This window comes from Vigna angularis, chromosome 2, assembly GCF_016808095.1.
Source record: "Vigna angularis cultivar LongXiaoDou No.4 chromosome 2, ASM1680809v1, whole genome shotgun sequence".
Taxonomy (NCBI): domain Eukaryota; kingdom Viridiplantae; phylum Streptophyta; class Magnoliopsida; order Fabales; family Fabaceae; genus Vigna; species Vigna angularis.
The window spans coordinates 1,195,873-1,211,061 of record NC_068971.1 but is presented as its reverse complement, the minus strand read 5'-3'; the positions used below and the strand labels follow the sequence as shown (position 1 = coordinate 1,211,061).

Here is a 15,189-nt window from a genome sequence, read left to right as displayed (position 1 = left end):
TATCCCTTGAGAAAAGCCATTGCTCTGAAACTGACTTTGGCATCGGAGAATCTTTTGTAGGTCTCCACCCCTCCAGATCAAGAGGAAAGTCAAAGCTTGGGAAGAAGATCCGCCGTTGAGACAAGATTGAAGGAGAACTAGAAGGTTTGGAACCGCACAGCCCTACACATCCGAAACAGTTACTTTTAAGTATTTGTGGTAAAATTGCTTAAAATATTCACAAAAAACCATATATATATATATATATATATATATATATATATATAATCCTCACATTAGTTTAAGTATTTGAAGTAATAATACACAAATAAATAAAAAACTTAGAAGTAATAATACATCATGTTCCCATGCAGATACTTTATTGTAAAAAACAATATAGTTCTTTGATATTCAAATTCACAGACGTTGATGAAGGAATAAAAAAAGATATTAAATATTAATTATCCCACTAAAACTGTAAGTACTTTTATTAAAATATTAAAAGTTGACTAATGATTTCAGGAAATAAAGAAAATACTTAAAACATACAAACATCATTTAAAAACGACAGTAGGTGAATAATATTCAATTCTAAATTCATTCCCTTCCTTTATCAAGTTTTGCTGCATGATGGTATAATAATTTTAAAAAACAAAACTGAATTAAAGCTTTTTGTTTTTGGCGTGAACTATTTAATTACACAATCTGTATCAAAATGCAAAACCCACCTTGACACGAACTTGCTTCATGAAATCAAGGTTCAGTTTTTGTATATACAAATTAAATCTGGGAATTTTTATTCAACATGGTCTAACTTGAACTTTAAACCATTTAAATTAAGTCATAAATTAGTCTTTAACCTTTTTCTCTCACATATTACTTGGGCTTCATCTTATAAGTTTATATATTTTTTTTCTTAAGGGAAGAAAAAACTTATCTCTTTTGTGATTGATTACTCCAAAGTTAAGCATATACATTATAAACTATAGTAGTCAAGTAAAAAAATTAAGAAAATAACCATATTGAAAAAGGTATAAACTATGATTGAGATAAAACTGTAGCATGTACATTATAAACTATGATTCTTTTGAGTAATTATAGCTTTAAGTGAAAATGTATAACTTTAAACTATAATATTACTTCAAGAAACTATAACATATATTAGTATACGAAAAACATAATATATATTAACGTGATAACATTTTTTGAATATAATGTAAAAATATATATTATAAATTCCTTGAAATAACTATAATCTAAAGTTAAACTATCTAATTTTAAATTGCAATTTCTTCAAGCAACCATAGATATTCTGTTATATGTTACCATTTTATTTGGTTTAATGTTTCAATAGGTCCCTATTTTTGTTCAGAATTTGAAATAGGTCCCTTTATTTTTTGGCGTCTCAATTAGGTCCTTATTTTTGTTAATTTGATGCAAATAAATCCTTTCCGTCAATTTCATCAAACGGTGTTAATGAATATGTGACGTGGCCTTACACGTGTCAATACTGTTCTCAAGCCACGTCACACATTCATTAAACGCCGTTTGATGAAATTGACGGAAATGATTTATTTGCATCAAATTAACAAAAATAAGGACCTACGCCAAAAAATAAAGGGACCTATTTCAAATTCTGAACAAAAATAGGGACCTATTGAAACATTAAACCATTTTATTTCAATCATAACTTATTTTTTTACAATATTTTCAAATAAATTATGTTTTTGATATAACAATAATTATTTGTATAAATTGTATACTTTAGTGTATAGGCATGCAAATCCGTTATCAAATTTAATTTAATCAGTCTTTAGTATTAACATAACAATAAGGATACTACTCATCCTAAAATTTTAGTAATATATATATATATATATATATATTAATAATACAAACATACTCTATTTGTTATGTAACAAAAGATACAATATTTATTTGATTATTAGTGATAAATATGTTAGAAGCAAAGATCCCACGTAATAATCATAAATATCAATATTCACCGATCACGTATGACACATAAATGATGTTAAAATATTATAAAAAATATTATTAAAGTATTATTATCTTTTCAAAATTGTGTATTTGCAAAAGTTTTTAAGGAAAATATTAGAAGAAGAAAAATTAGGGACAAAGAATGGTGGAAAGTGGTGGACAAGACAGGCAGTTTTTGTGGGGAGAAAGAATGGCAGAATACAGATGGTGGCTAAGGGAGAAGGGGGGACTCTTTGCTTGTTCAGATAATTCTGATATAGGATAAGACCATAAGGTATACCCATTTTCAGATTCACATAATCAAAGGAAGAGATAGATACAAAGAATAAATAAATAAATATATATATTAGTATATAAAATAGGTAATATATATTTATTTTTATTTATTTTTATTTATTATCATTGCCCTTTGATGAATGATGATGCTGGGGACAACCCCACAACCATGCATGGAAAAGGACATGGATGATGGAACACATGCGCATTTTGCATCAAATATTGATTTTTTTTAAGATAAGATTGTGACTTGATTCCATAGATACATGTATATACATTATCACTACCTAATTCAACCTTTTCAATTTCTGAATACAATTTGCAAATAATCAATGAAAACTATAACTTTCATTTTTTTTTAAAAAAATGCCAACTTACTATACTCAAGCTATGATACATGCAATTGAAATTAAAAATAAAATAAAAATAAGAAGATAAAAACAAATTTAATTAAATTTATTAATTGTGAGAGAGAAGTCGCACTATATATATTCCACAGAGATTTGCCTCCATATCTTTATGAGAATCTTCCATATATAGTCAACCTCCTTTTTGCTTTTTCATTTATCTTTGTAATAAAGCTTGTTTTTCTCACTCGACAAAATATTCCATATTTTCATCATATTTTTATAATTTCCTCCACTTATATTGCAAAGTTATTTAAATCATTAAAGTGTTTTTGTGTGACGATATTTCTAATTACTCTAATTATTGATATTCATTTAATGGCTAAACACACATAATGCATTGATCTTGGTGTGTGAGATGGCACGTGGAAACAAGAACAGAGCACATGACTAGGTATAAGGGACATTGTTGTTTGAGAAAGGAAAGTCTGTTATGGACACTCTATTTTACAAATTTAAATTTCTCATAAATAATTTATAATCTTTTTGTTATTGTCCCTATGTCATTTTTATTAAATTTTAATTATAGTTTGTTAAAAGCTATCTTAATTTGAATTTTTGCTTAAATGTTGGGTAGCCCAATATTTATGGGTTAGAGAGGAATAGGCCCAGAAACTATGGGCCTTCTTCACCCGATTGTTTTCTACCCGCACCCAAGATTTTTCATAATGCTCATTTAACCCTCACAGAATACTAAAAAACCTAAAACCCTAAATGGAACATCTTCTTCTCTGTAATTTGGAAACCACCCTATCTTAATTTTATTTTTTTCTGTGTCATTGACTTTTGAAAACTCTACAAATTTCTTTTATTTTGAATCAGTGTGTAACTCAATAATATATAATTTAAAATGCAATGCGACTAAAATAATAATTAAAAGTTACTCCTGTTCTAAATTTTCAATTTCATCGGTTCGTTTGTGATTTATGGAAAAAACCACAAAATAATATAATATCTTAGTATATTAATAATTAACTATCAATGACAGATGCATGTAATAATAAAAACTAATACGTGGTGTAGGTAAAAATTTAAGAAGTAATTTTAATAAATTAAAAATATAATAATAATAAAACAATAAAATCTGAAAAATGGTATTTCTGAGACACTGTTTTTCTTCTTTTCAACTTCTGTGACCGTTCCTCGTTTTCTAAAACCAGAGATTGACTCTTAAAAGAAATAGAGAATTTCTTAAAAGTGTTAATGATATAAGTTTCCATGTAGATAACAGAAATAAAATTGTTAAAAATATTTGCTCTTATTTTGTCAAATCTTCTCCGCATCTTGCAGGAAACACAGGTACACACAGTCTTACTTTGTCGAATTTGCTCTTATTTTGGTATCATACTTCCATAACAGATTATTGTGTTGTGCACCATCTGCTTGATCAAATTCATTGTTGGTTTCTAGTTTTGTGTAATTCTACCTTCAAAAACAATGCTAATAATGTGTTTGTTACAATGTCTGAACCACATCATGCTTGTTGTTAGAAGATAAAATTGGCTTGATTTCGAGGATCAAGTTCGTATATGTGAATGCTTAGTTTTACAGGAAAATACATTTTGTAAGAACTCTCACCTGTGAAGCTTTGATGACATTCTACTCAAAACTTATCTCTGAGCTTGGGCGTGGAACAAACAAGCTTCAAAGGTCACCATCCTATAATCTGCTTTTGCCACTGTTTCATACTCTAGCTTGTTGTTAATCACAATTGGGTTCCTTCTCTTTATGGTTTCTTTTGTTAAGGACAAGAAGTTTCGTAGTTTCTTTCTAAAATACATAACTGACGTCATTTTTTATCCAAATGAAAAACACATTTACTTCTGTTCTCCAAGGCACTGATCATCTTTCCCTAAATGCATCACCTCCAAAATATTTGCTTCATACTCTTATTTTATTCAGAATAATGTTTTTTTTATTCTTATAATTTGATTAGTTACAAAAAAAATTCATTTCAGTCTGCGGGTAATCAATAGACATGTTTTATCCTACTTGTCTCTGCATAATATGTATGTCTGGTGCTCTCTAGTTTACTTAAAATCTACAACTCTGAATATATGAATAAGATAATAGTCGTATCCGGGAGTTTCAACTTCTTCCGCTCTAGTTTGTGAACACTTGCTTGTTCCAATTACTGACATAGTAGAAGTGATGTCACATTCCATTTACATTGATAATCAGGGCATGATTGATAGAAGTTATGGTTGAATATTATGCACGTTTGCAATCTGCTTCAAGTTATGGACCACAATGAATTGTAGAACTTGTGATATCTTGAAATTGGATGAAAGGAAAAATTATATTTAGGAACAACTATTAAGATACTATGGTGTGGTAGTATTGTCCATTGTGAATATAATTATATGAAGATACGATAAATGTCCAAACAATATAAAACAGGGTGTTCTTTAGATCTGAATTGTAATAAAATTGACTTGCTGAAGAACATTATTTCAACTAAAACTGAAGAAAAGGACAGATACAATTCACTATTATTGATACATGGAAATTCACGATGTTGTGGATGGATCTATATACAGTACAGTACATGGAGTTTCCCGTGGGGAGTATTTATCTTAGTTTGTGTTTTTTTTCCGTATTTTTTCTTTTTCCTTGATCCTCTTTTTTTACTCCATCACCCATAGTATGTCTTATCTCAACATATGTCGTTAGAATGCAATAGCATCAAAATCAGAGATCTGCCACATAACACAAAGCATAGTAGTGTTCGGTTGAACAGGCTTACGCTGATTTTTGAACACACAATATTTGTTGGATTAGAACAATATTTGACATAGTTCTTGCTCTTATTTTAGTGCTCCTGATTTTTTAATACCAAATTGTGTTCATACTTTGCAGAGATTGCTTATTCTGGTTATGCTGTCTTGTTGAACATGCTCCAACTATTGTGTCATCCCCTACCAAGACTTCATATTTCAGGTCCTTTAAACCTCACAATCACGAGTGCATGCATCAAAGAACTTACAGAACACTGAGGAATCTTTCAGGAGTTCCCTCCTTGTCTTCTTGGTCAGGTCTTCTTCTAATGCAGCAACCAAATATCTTTGGAAGGCAAGGTATTCTGGGAAGCTGGCTCCCTGCCAGGTACATAAATAATGAATCAGTTGAGCTGAAGACTGACAATGATGTTGTGCGGTTCTCTCTGGACAAGTCCGATGATATTAATTCTACAAAAAAGACCCAGAAGAACAAAAAAGTTAAAATGTCTAAAAAAGCTAAAGTGAATGAGCTCAGGTTCTACCGTTTGAAGGCTAAGAAAAAGATGAATTCCCCAAATCCAGAGATAAGAATTAGATATAAGCTTGAAAAGGTTGGCTTTCATTGCAACTTTAAGTTCTAGTTTAAAGCTTTATCCTCTATGTTTTTGGACATGCTCCAATTTTCTAGCAGGTAACAATGGTATAAGCATTATTCTGGTATTCACTAAGTTAATGTGTTTCTTTTCTTTTTTGTATGGGTGTTGAAATAATAAATATTGCTGCTTATGGATCTGTATGCAAATTCCTCCATGAAATTGTATTTTGTATTTGGGAAAGTTTGTGAAGCTATATTTTTCATTAAGACATGATTACTTCGAATATGAAATAATACAGACATGATTTAGTGACTCAGATAGGCTGGAACGATGCTTTGTTCTATTCATCCTTAATTTTTATTTTGTAATGTGGGGGTCTTTTGTTTTAACTTATAATTCTACAGGCCAAGCGGAAGGAAGCTTGGTTGATTGAGAAGCTGAGAAAATATGATGTACCAAAACCCCCTCCAGAAACATTTGATCCTGAAATTTTAACTGAGGAGGAAAGACATTACCTGAAGCGCACAGGTGACAAAAAGAAACATTATGTTCCAGTCGGGAGACGGGGAGTATTTGGTGGGGTAGTTCTTAATATGCATCTTCACTGGAAAAATCATGAAACCGTAAAGGTTACCTGCAAGCCTTGCAAACCAGGGCAAGTACATGAATATGCTGAAGAGCTTGCTCGACTGAGCAAAGGCATTGTAATTGACATCAAGCCAAATAATACCATCATCTTTTACCGTGGAAAGAACTACGCACAACCGGAAATAATGTCTCCTCCAAATACATTATCAAAAGCAAAGGTAATTTACATTGCATTTGTTATTCATTGGCTAAATGTGTTTGGTGATAAATATATTACGTTATTTTTATTGAAATTATAGGGTACTCAGATTATTATGACATTTGTATCATGATGTGATAAGAGAAACTAGCCCAATAGTTCTATTTTCTTGTGAAAATTTTCCAGGCCTTGGAGAAATATAGGTTTGGCCAATCCCTTGAGCATACTAGCCATTTCATTGAAAGGTTGGAGAAAGAGCTTGAAGAATATCATCAGCACCTTGCAAAGTTTGGAAAAGGGAAAGAGGATACCACCACTAACAATGTTAGTTTTGGCATATTACTACAATAATGTTTTTGCCTATATGATGCTTGATTTAGACAGAAATGTTTTAAGCAGATTCGTTTCCTTGTCTTTCTGTTCTTTATGGAAAAACACGCGTGATGGGCTTATGAAACAGCTCGATTGCACTAGTAAATTATAATGTAAAAGAAATAGGATGAGAAAAAGAAGAAGGACCATAAGTTCTTACAATTTTAAAACAGCATATTGCTCCAATGGCCCATTTAATAGAACACATTGTAAAGTGTAGTTATTTTGTCAGGGATTGGAGAAGCATGACTCTAATTTTTCTGGACGCCAAATGTCACATAAATGAGGCTCACACAACCTGATCGTGTTGGCTTTGGAGGAAATGTAAGATTCGTAACCTTCATCATTTTCAAGTGGTTTAAGGTCAGCATAACTTTTGCATGATATAGACATATTAGGATTGAATCCTGATGTCACAAAGGAAAAGGTTACTAATTCCTCATAACAATACACGTTACATGATAATATGTCGTTTTAAATGAATTAGTGTTATTAAGCATGTGATACCATTGGTTTATTTCCTCATATTTCCTTCATGATCCACCAGAATGGCTGATATTTGCACTTTGTTTTTTCAAATACATAGAATTATTTGTTCAGTAACCTTCAATAACACCATATATCTCACAATTTATTCTATTTAATTAAATTCAGAGTTTTCATTTTCATTTTATAATTTTATTTTAATTATGAAATTAGAACAGTAATAATAATACTGGTGTGACTTTCTTCTGTGTCCCTCCCATCCAGTCTTACACTGTGGCAACACCTAGTAAAAGAAGAGGTGAAGCCCATAATTTATTTGGACTTAAATGATTTTTCACTGATAATAAAGAGTATATATGCACGAGGACAAAGACTATGAGAAGGTGCACAAATTTGTAGATACAGGACCTGTTAGTCATTATGAGCTTTTATAGATTTTTGAGTCAATTTTATATTAAAAAGCTAAAATTGTAGTAAGAATATTACAATATAGAAATAACTTAATAATTACACTCCGATTTCTAATAAATGTAAATATTTCAGCGTCTCCAATTGTATGTTTTATTCAAATACAAAACAATTTACTTTATAAAAAAGAAATTTACTATCAAAATACTAAAAATTTAAATATTATCATAAAATATTATATTTACTGACGTAATGCTAATATATACAATATATTTATACACAAATTATTGAAGCTGATTCTTATGCCAAATGTTTCTAGCCTTAGAAAACAAAGCACGAAAAACAATGGTTAAATAATTTTGTCTGATTTATTTTTAGTTGTGCACTTTTTTTTATCAGATCCCGTGACTTTGCTACAACCCAATCAAGTTGAGTTACTTTTGTAAAATCTATATAAAATTTATAGAATTCATTGTTTCAAAAATAAAAAATATTTGTCAAAATTAATATACCACAAACCATGATTCAAAGAACATAATCCTAAGAAGTAGCAAATTATTGAAAATTGATAGTTAATGGCATTTCCAACATATCATAACTACTGGAATCTAGAATGAGAAAAATTAGATGAAGAGAACACACAAACAGAGCATTACCTAAAAAATAAAATTACAAACATTTCTTTTTTGTTCTTTCAAATTTTGGTAGTCAACATAATAAATGTTGAATACAACATTATCTTAATATATATTTCCATAGCACATGCACATGCATTGGTAACTGTGTAAAGAGAGTGATTGATAGAGAAGAAAGGGATCATGCGAGAAAAAATAGGGTCAAACAACGTGAAGTAATAGTATAATGATATCAAAGTATGAGATTTTCCAGAACATTTGAAGCAAATGCAGAGATCAGTCAACCAATGGATTCGGCTAGCTGTGATGCCACCATTTTCGTAATCATCATGCATTCATGCTTCTACTTTGGCGTTGACTTTTATCCTTGTCAAACGAGAACTAGCTACACTACACGCTCACGTTCACAATTATTAATATTATAAAAAGTTCTAATGATTCACGCACCAAATTTATTAATTTGCAGGAATTTTTTTTGGGTACACTCAGAAGAAGAAGCTGTGAGATATGGCGGATTCCTCACCCTCAAGTACCACAGTTTCAAGAACTGCCCTTCTCCTTTTGAGGGTCTTAACCTTTATCTTTCTTTTCATTGCACTCATTCTCATTGCTGTAGCCAAACAAACTGATGATAACACTGGGGAAAAAATCAAGTTCAGTGATTTCTATACCTATAGGTAAGTATTCATTGCATGGTTTATATATACGTATATCAACCTTTCTTTTCGTTGTAAAATTTATTAAGAAATGTAAAAGTGAAATCTCTTAATTGCAGATATATGATCTCGACTATAATCATTGGATTTGTGTATAATCTGCTGCAAATGGGGTTCTCAATCTTCACTGTGGTATCAGGAAATCGTGTGTTAAGTGGTAATGGTGGTTATCTGTTTGATTTCTTTGGTGACAAGGTACATATTTCATGTCATAACAAGTTTTATATATATATATATATATATATATATATATATATATATATATATATATATATATATATATATATATATATTCATCAATCTTTTCCTGTAAAATCTGATAAGATTTTAAACAAGTTTGCATTGTGAATTTGCATGAACAGATCATATCGTACTTTCTGATTTCTGGTTCATCTGCTGGATTTGGTTTGACAGTGGAGTTGAGAAGAGGTACACCCTCCAACTCATTTACTGACAAGGCACACGCTTCAGCCAGTCTTCTTCTGATTGCATTTCTGTTCACTGCCGTGGCATCAACTTTCACTTCCTTTGCTTTGTCAAAGAAAACTAATAGTTAGTTAGCTTAATGCAGAAAAAAAATAGTGATGTTCATGGATTATAAGCTGAAAATTCTTTCTTATTCCTTCCATGGTTAATCTATGGTTCAATTTCTTTTGTTGGTCACTCAATTGTGGATTTATTTTTACCTTGTCTATATATCTTTTTCACTGTATTTCTCTTTCTGAATATATGAAACAGCTGTGTTCTTTGACTTTTGAACATAGTGAATTTTTCTCGTTTCACTCTTTGCTTTGCTTCTATTTTCGTCTACTCGTTATTAAATTAAATTATGCTGACTATAATCACCGTTTTTTAACTTCTATATCATTTCTCAAACTGACATCTTTTAAATAAATATTTGAAAGTGTTATCTATCAATGTAGGAAATTTGATAAATGGACAATTTTTTTGAAAATTTATTAAAATGGGTAAATTTTAGAAACTATTACTTATATCATTGTGGGAAAACATGATTTTATAAGGAAGTAGTATCTAATGTATGATCTTATTTTTATTTTCAATGGTCGAAGTTGTACTTTCAAATACAACTTTGGTAAAATATTAATTATTAAGTTGTGAAATACAACTTCACTTATTTTTAAACTAATTTTTTAATCATAACTTCATTTTTTAAGCTGGAATAAATACAATTTCGCTTTCTTTTAACTAAATTTAAGTATAATTTCACTTTTTTGTAAAATTGTGTTTACAAACATAACTTAGTTATATAATTATTTATTTAAAACAAATATCCATTTTTATAAATTATGAAAAAAAATTACATTACTTTCGTGATTTTTTATCCTTAATCTAAAATTCAAAAGGAATACTAGGGTGATAATAACATATTTTTGGATATCAAAATGACAATAAATAAATTATTATATACAAGAGTTTTAGGTTAAACAACTTAAAATTCCAAGAAGTAAGTGGTTTGATAATTTTGAACATCCTCAAACCGCAAACAATCAAACAAAATGACCTGCAAAATGCTCTTAGCTTTTAGTTCTTGAAAATATTTCCTTCCTCTCCTTTGCTCAAAGGGATATAGATGTAATCCTGACTTCAGAAAAAGATAGAGATATAAGAACTATATATTAGAATCTCTTATATTATATATAGAAAATGATATTTTAATACCAACATTTTCTTTATTTTCATTTGACATTAACCTTTATTATCTTTTTCTCTTTTTTTTCCTTTAAAAATATAAAAAAATTATTTTTAGTAATATAATTTTATCCTTATAAAAGAAATACATGTGGATGCCATAAATAGTAGTAATAAGTGTCAAACCATCTTTTTCCTTTCTATACGTGTTTGGTATGAAGACTTCATTAAACTAGTAATATAATATATATTGGTTTCTAATTGAACTTACTATTATAATCGGCATATGATTGCGCTGATAAGATGAAGTGAACGTTGACTAAGCTATTAAATATTTAAAATATGATTAAAATAAGATAACAAATGAACTAAAATTAAACCTTGAAAATATTTAAGAAGGAAAAAGAAAATACCCATCTGTATGCCATAAATAAGGCACATACCCATCTGTATGCCGTAAACAAGATATTCTTATAATGGAAGTCCAAAAGTAAAAAACATCAATACGAGATATAAAAGTCAACACTTTGAAATTTTTGGTTTCTACAAAAATACCAACGACTTTAATTTAGATTATTTTAATTTTATTTTAATTTTATTAATTAGTGACGAATTTTGTTAAAGATTCACGAATCTAAGTGTGAATGAAATATTCTGAAATCAATGTCCAGTGGTAATTATCGACACGTTTTGCTTAATAGGGTCAAAGTCAACTAATGTGAAGAAGCAGTGTTCAGAATGACATCAAAGAATGAGATGGAGGTTTCGCAGAAAATGATAAGCAAAGATATGAAAGGTGTAATGCCAACAGTTTCAAAGTCATCCATTTACGTTTCATTCGGAATCATTAGGCATCAACTTGCCTGTTGACTTTATCCTTATCACACTGAGTAAACGATCAGAATTACAGAACACGTACGTTGTTCATCATTCTCGGTGTTATAAAAAGGTCAAAAACTGCACCTAAATTATTCAGAAACAAGGTTTTTGTTTTGAGATATACTAGGAAAATGCCTGAGACGGTCGTGAATACCACACCCTCCAACTCCTCCACAGCTTCATCAAGAACTGTGCTTCTCCTTATGAGAGTCTTAACCTTCGTGTTCCTTCTCATTGCTCTCATTCTCATTGCCACACTCAAACAAACTGATGCTGACACCGAGGAACAAGTCAAGTTTAGTGATTTCTATGCTTATCGGTAAGCATGCAACATTGTACTACAGTTTATAAAATTTACATATTCTCATCTATATGCATACCCTTTTGACTTTTATAGCATGCAACGTGAGAAAGATTTTTACTTGAAGCTAGTTATATGATTGAGGATTGATTTTCAAGTATATTAATTTACAATGTGTCTCAATGAAAGTGAAAGAAACCATACTGTTTTGTAAATGCAGATATATGTTAGCGACGATAATAATTGGATTTGCGTATAACCTGCTGCAAATGGCGTTCTCAATCTTCACTGTGGTATCAGGAAACCGTGTGTTAAGTGGTGATGGTGGCTATTTGTTTGATTTCTTTGCTGACAAGGTAAATCTCATGTTATAAAAGAATATATATATATATATATATATATATATATATATATATATATATTAATATTAAAAAGTGAATTTTAAGTTTAAGGTAACCTCACAAAATCGACTAGTCATTTTCACGTCGAGGTATATACATCTCGAACGTGAGACTAGATATTAAAAGATGATCCAATAATGGTTTGATAGCGGTTAGAACAACATGTCCAATAAACAATAAGTATTGATAGCATATGTTTTAATATAACTCTGATACCATAGTGAACTTTAAAACTCTACAAAATCGATTTGTAAGGTGAGGTTTGCATCTATTTATATACTTAAAATTAGTCTTATCTTTAGTTGATATGAAACATCTTCTTCAAGTTAAGATATATATATCTCAAACATAAGATTGGACATTAATGAATGGTACGATAACAGTAATAACCGGGTAGAACAACATGTCCAACAAATAACAAATATCCATAAAATAGACTCTAATATAGCTCTGATACCATAGTATACTTTAAATCTAACTCAATACAAATTCGACTTATAAGATGAAGTTTAGATCTATTTATATAGTTTAAATTAATCTTATTTTTAGTTGATATAATACTGTGACCAACAAGCTTTTTGTAATGATTTGTAATAAATACTGTGATTATGAATGATTGTGTTGTTAATTTGTATGAACAGATGATATCATACTTCATGATTTCGGGTTCAGCTGCTGGATTTGGTCTGACCGTAGAGTTGGGTAGAGGTGTACCCTCCAACCCGTTTACCGACAAGGCAAACGCTTCTGCAAGTCTTCTTCTGATTGGATTTGTGTTCACTGCCATAGCATCAACTATCACTTCCTTTGCTTTGCCAAAGAAAGCTAATTGAAGCACAAATTTAATCATATCTTGTAATTCTTTCTTATTATTGTTTCCTTCTCAACTTAATAATCAGGTTTAGTTCAATTCAATAGATTACTTTGAATCTTGTTTATCTCTGTTATGTACTTTCACTTCCCAATATATAAAGCCAAATTGTACTTGTTTTTTTTCTCTCTCAATAGAATGGGTTTTTCGTTTGTTGAACGAATGAGTGCAAATTTGCAATCATGTTATCTTTGATTTTAAAACATTACAAAAATACATGTAAATTAAAAAAAATCAGAAAATAATTATAAACAATGTATGATTATAGTGTTTTAGGTCGTTTATTACACAACTTAAAAAAATCGCGTGTTACACATTATAAATATGCATATTTATGAAAGTTTAAATTTATAATGAGTAAATACTTTTAAGGTTTAATACTTTTTTTGTTTTCAATTTTGATGGGAAATGTTCGAAATGGTTCTATTTTTTTTGTTCAATGTTGTCTTAAAGAACGTAATTTATGTTTAATTTAATCATTTTTGCAAACAACGTTTAAATCGTTAAAGGTTCACTGTCCAACTATGCAAAATCCAAATGATATGACATTTAACTGTCCACGTGGATTCCCTTCAGGCACAGAGTGAGATGGAAGGTAGGAAGAGGCCGAGCAGTGAGGGAGAAGAAGAAGGGCACCAAACGGCTGAAGGGGTGAAGCTACCTAACGGTGGAAGCACGGGAGCCGATCGGTTCGCCAGAGAGATTTGTAATTTAAGCTCATGGTCTTGCAGATTTCTGGTTCTTGTGGTTTACAGGTTTGGGGTTGGTGAGGATGATGGAGGTGTGTGCCGCGACGACGCGTTGAAGAAGGGAGAGTGGTAGTAGTAGCGGATTTAGGTTGGTGCTAGAGGAGGAAGACTCGTGATTTGCTGCAGGTTTGATGGCGTCGCGGATGGAGATGTGGTGGTTGCAGGTTCTCGCGTTGAGTGGCGCGATTCTTACGGCGGCGACAACCTGAAATGGGCTTTGCTGCGTAGCGGTGGTGGCGGCCTAAGGTTTTGGGAGCACAAGAAAGATGATGCGCGAAGATGGTGGTCTGGCGAGCTGAGACCCTAATTAGAAATACATTTTCAAAAATTAGGGCTTATGTGGTGGAGAAGATGATGGAGGTGCAAAGATGGTGATTGGCCGTGACCGTGGCGGCGGCAGTTAGAGTTAGGTGGTGGCTAGGGTTTCTTTGTAAGGGAAATTAGGACTTTTGGAGGTAGGAGAAGATGATGACGTGTCAAGGGTGACGTGTCAAGGGTGACATGCCATTTATTGCACAGTTGGACAGTGCGCTCTGCAAATAGGACTAAATTGAGCATAAATTACGTTCTTTATGACAACTCTGAACAGAAAACAAAAATTATGACCATTTCGAACATTTCCAATCAAAATTGGGACAAAAAAGTTATTAAACCTAATAACAAATCTTTTGAATTGTGATGTAAGGATGTTTTTAGTTGTTTATGACTTTATATTAATATTTATACAAGTTGAAAAATATACATATGCAAATAAAAAGAAATATGGTTTGAGATGATTTAGAAACAAATATGATAATTCATTTTATTCTCACTTGGTTATTTATTTCATTAAAATATAAGTTTGAATATTAGGGCTATGTGATAACTTTTTTCAATGCTTTACTATGATTAAGTATGGAAGTTGTAGTGCTTTGAAGAATTATTAGGATAATTAATTTAGTTTCATAACTATTGGAGT

General features: G+C 30.6%; 3 protein-coding genes across 5 annotated transcripts; all 3 read left to right on the top strand.

The window, feature by feature from the left end:
• Positions 1-3,761: 3,761 nt before the first annotated feature.
• Positions 3,762-9,268, top strand: LOC108337271 (uncharacterized CRM domain-containing protein At3g25440, chloroplastic). 3 transcript variants are annotated; one of them, XM_017573759.2, is made up of 7 exons: positions 3,762-3,959; positions 4,212-4,310; positions 5,520-5,991; positions 6,381-6,782; positions 6,950-7,087; positions 7,368-7,459; positions 9,131-9,268. In XM_017573759.2, the coding sequence occupies exons 2-6, from the start codon at positions 4,252-4,254 to the stop codon at positions 7,419-7,421; spliced, it is 1,125 nt and encodes a 374-aa protein (XP_017429248.1). In that variant the 5' UTR covers positions 3,762-3,959; positions 4,212-4,251; the 3' UTR covers positions 7,422-7,459; positions 9,131-9,268. The 3 variants fall into 3 exon arrangements, with proteins under 3 accessions (XP_017429248.1, XP_017429251.1, XP_017429249.1); XM_017573762.2 differs by lacking the exon at positions 4,212-4,310 and having other exon boundaries at positions 3,763-3,959; XM_017573760.2 differs by lacking the exon at positions 3,762-3,959 and having other exon boundaries at positions 3,973-4,310.
• On the top strand, positions 9,172-9,937 carry LOC108336664 (CASP-like protein 4D1). The gene is made up of 3 exons (XM_017573133.1): positions 9,172-9,341; positions 9,440-9,575; positions 9,743-9,937. Exons 1-3 carry the CDS (start codon positions 9,172-9,174, stop codon positions 9,935-9,937), a joined length of 501 nt encoding a protein of 166 aa, XP_017428622.1.
• Positions 9,938-11,988: 2,051 nt separating this feature from the next.
• On the top strand, positions 11,989-13,645 carry LOC108337866 (CASP-like protein 4D1). The gene is made up of 3 exons (XM_052873290.1): positions 11,989-12,228; positions 12,431-12,566; positions 13,253-13,645. Exons 1-3 carry the CDS (start codon positions 12,041-12,043, stop codon positions 13,442-13,444), a joined length of 516 nt encoding a protein of 171 aa, XP_052729250.1. The 5' UTR covers positions 11,989-12,040; the 3' UTR covers positions 13,445-13,645.
• Positions 13,646-15,189: the final 1,544 nt, after the last annotated feature.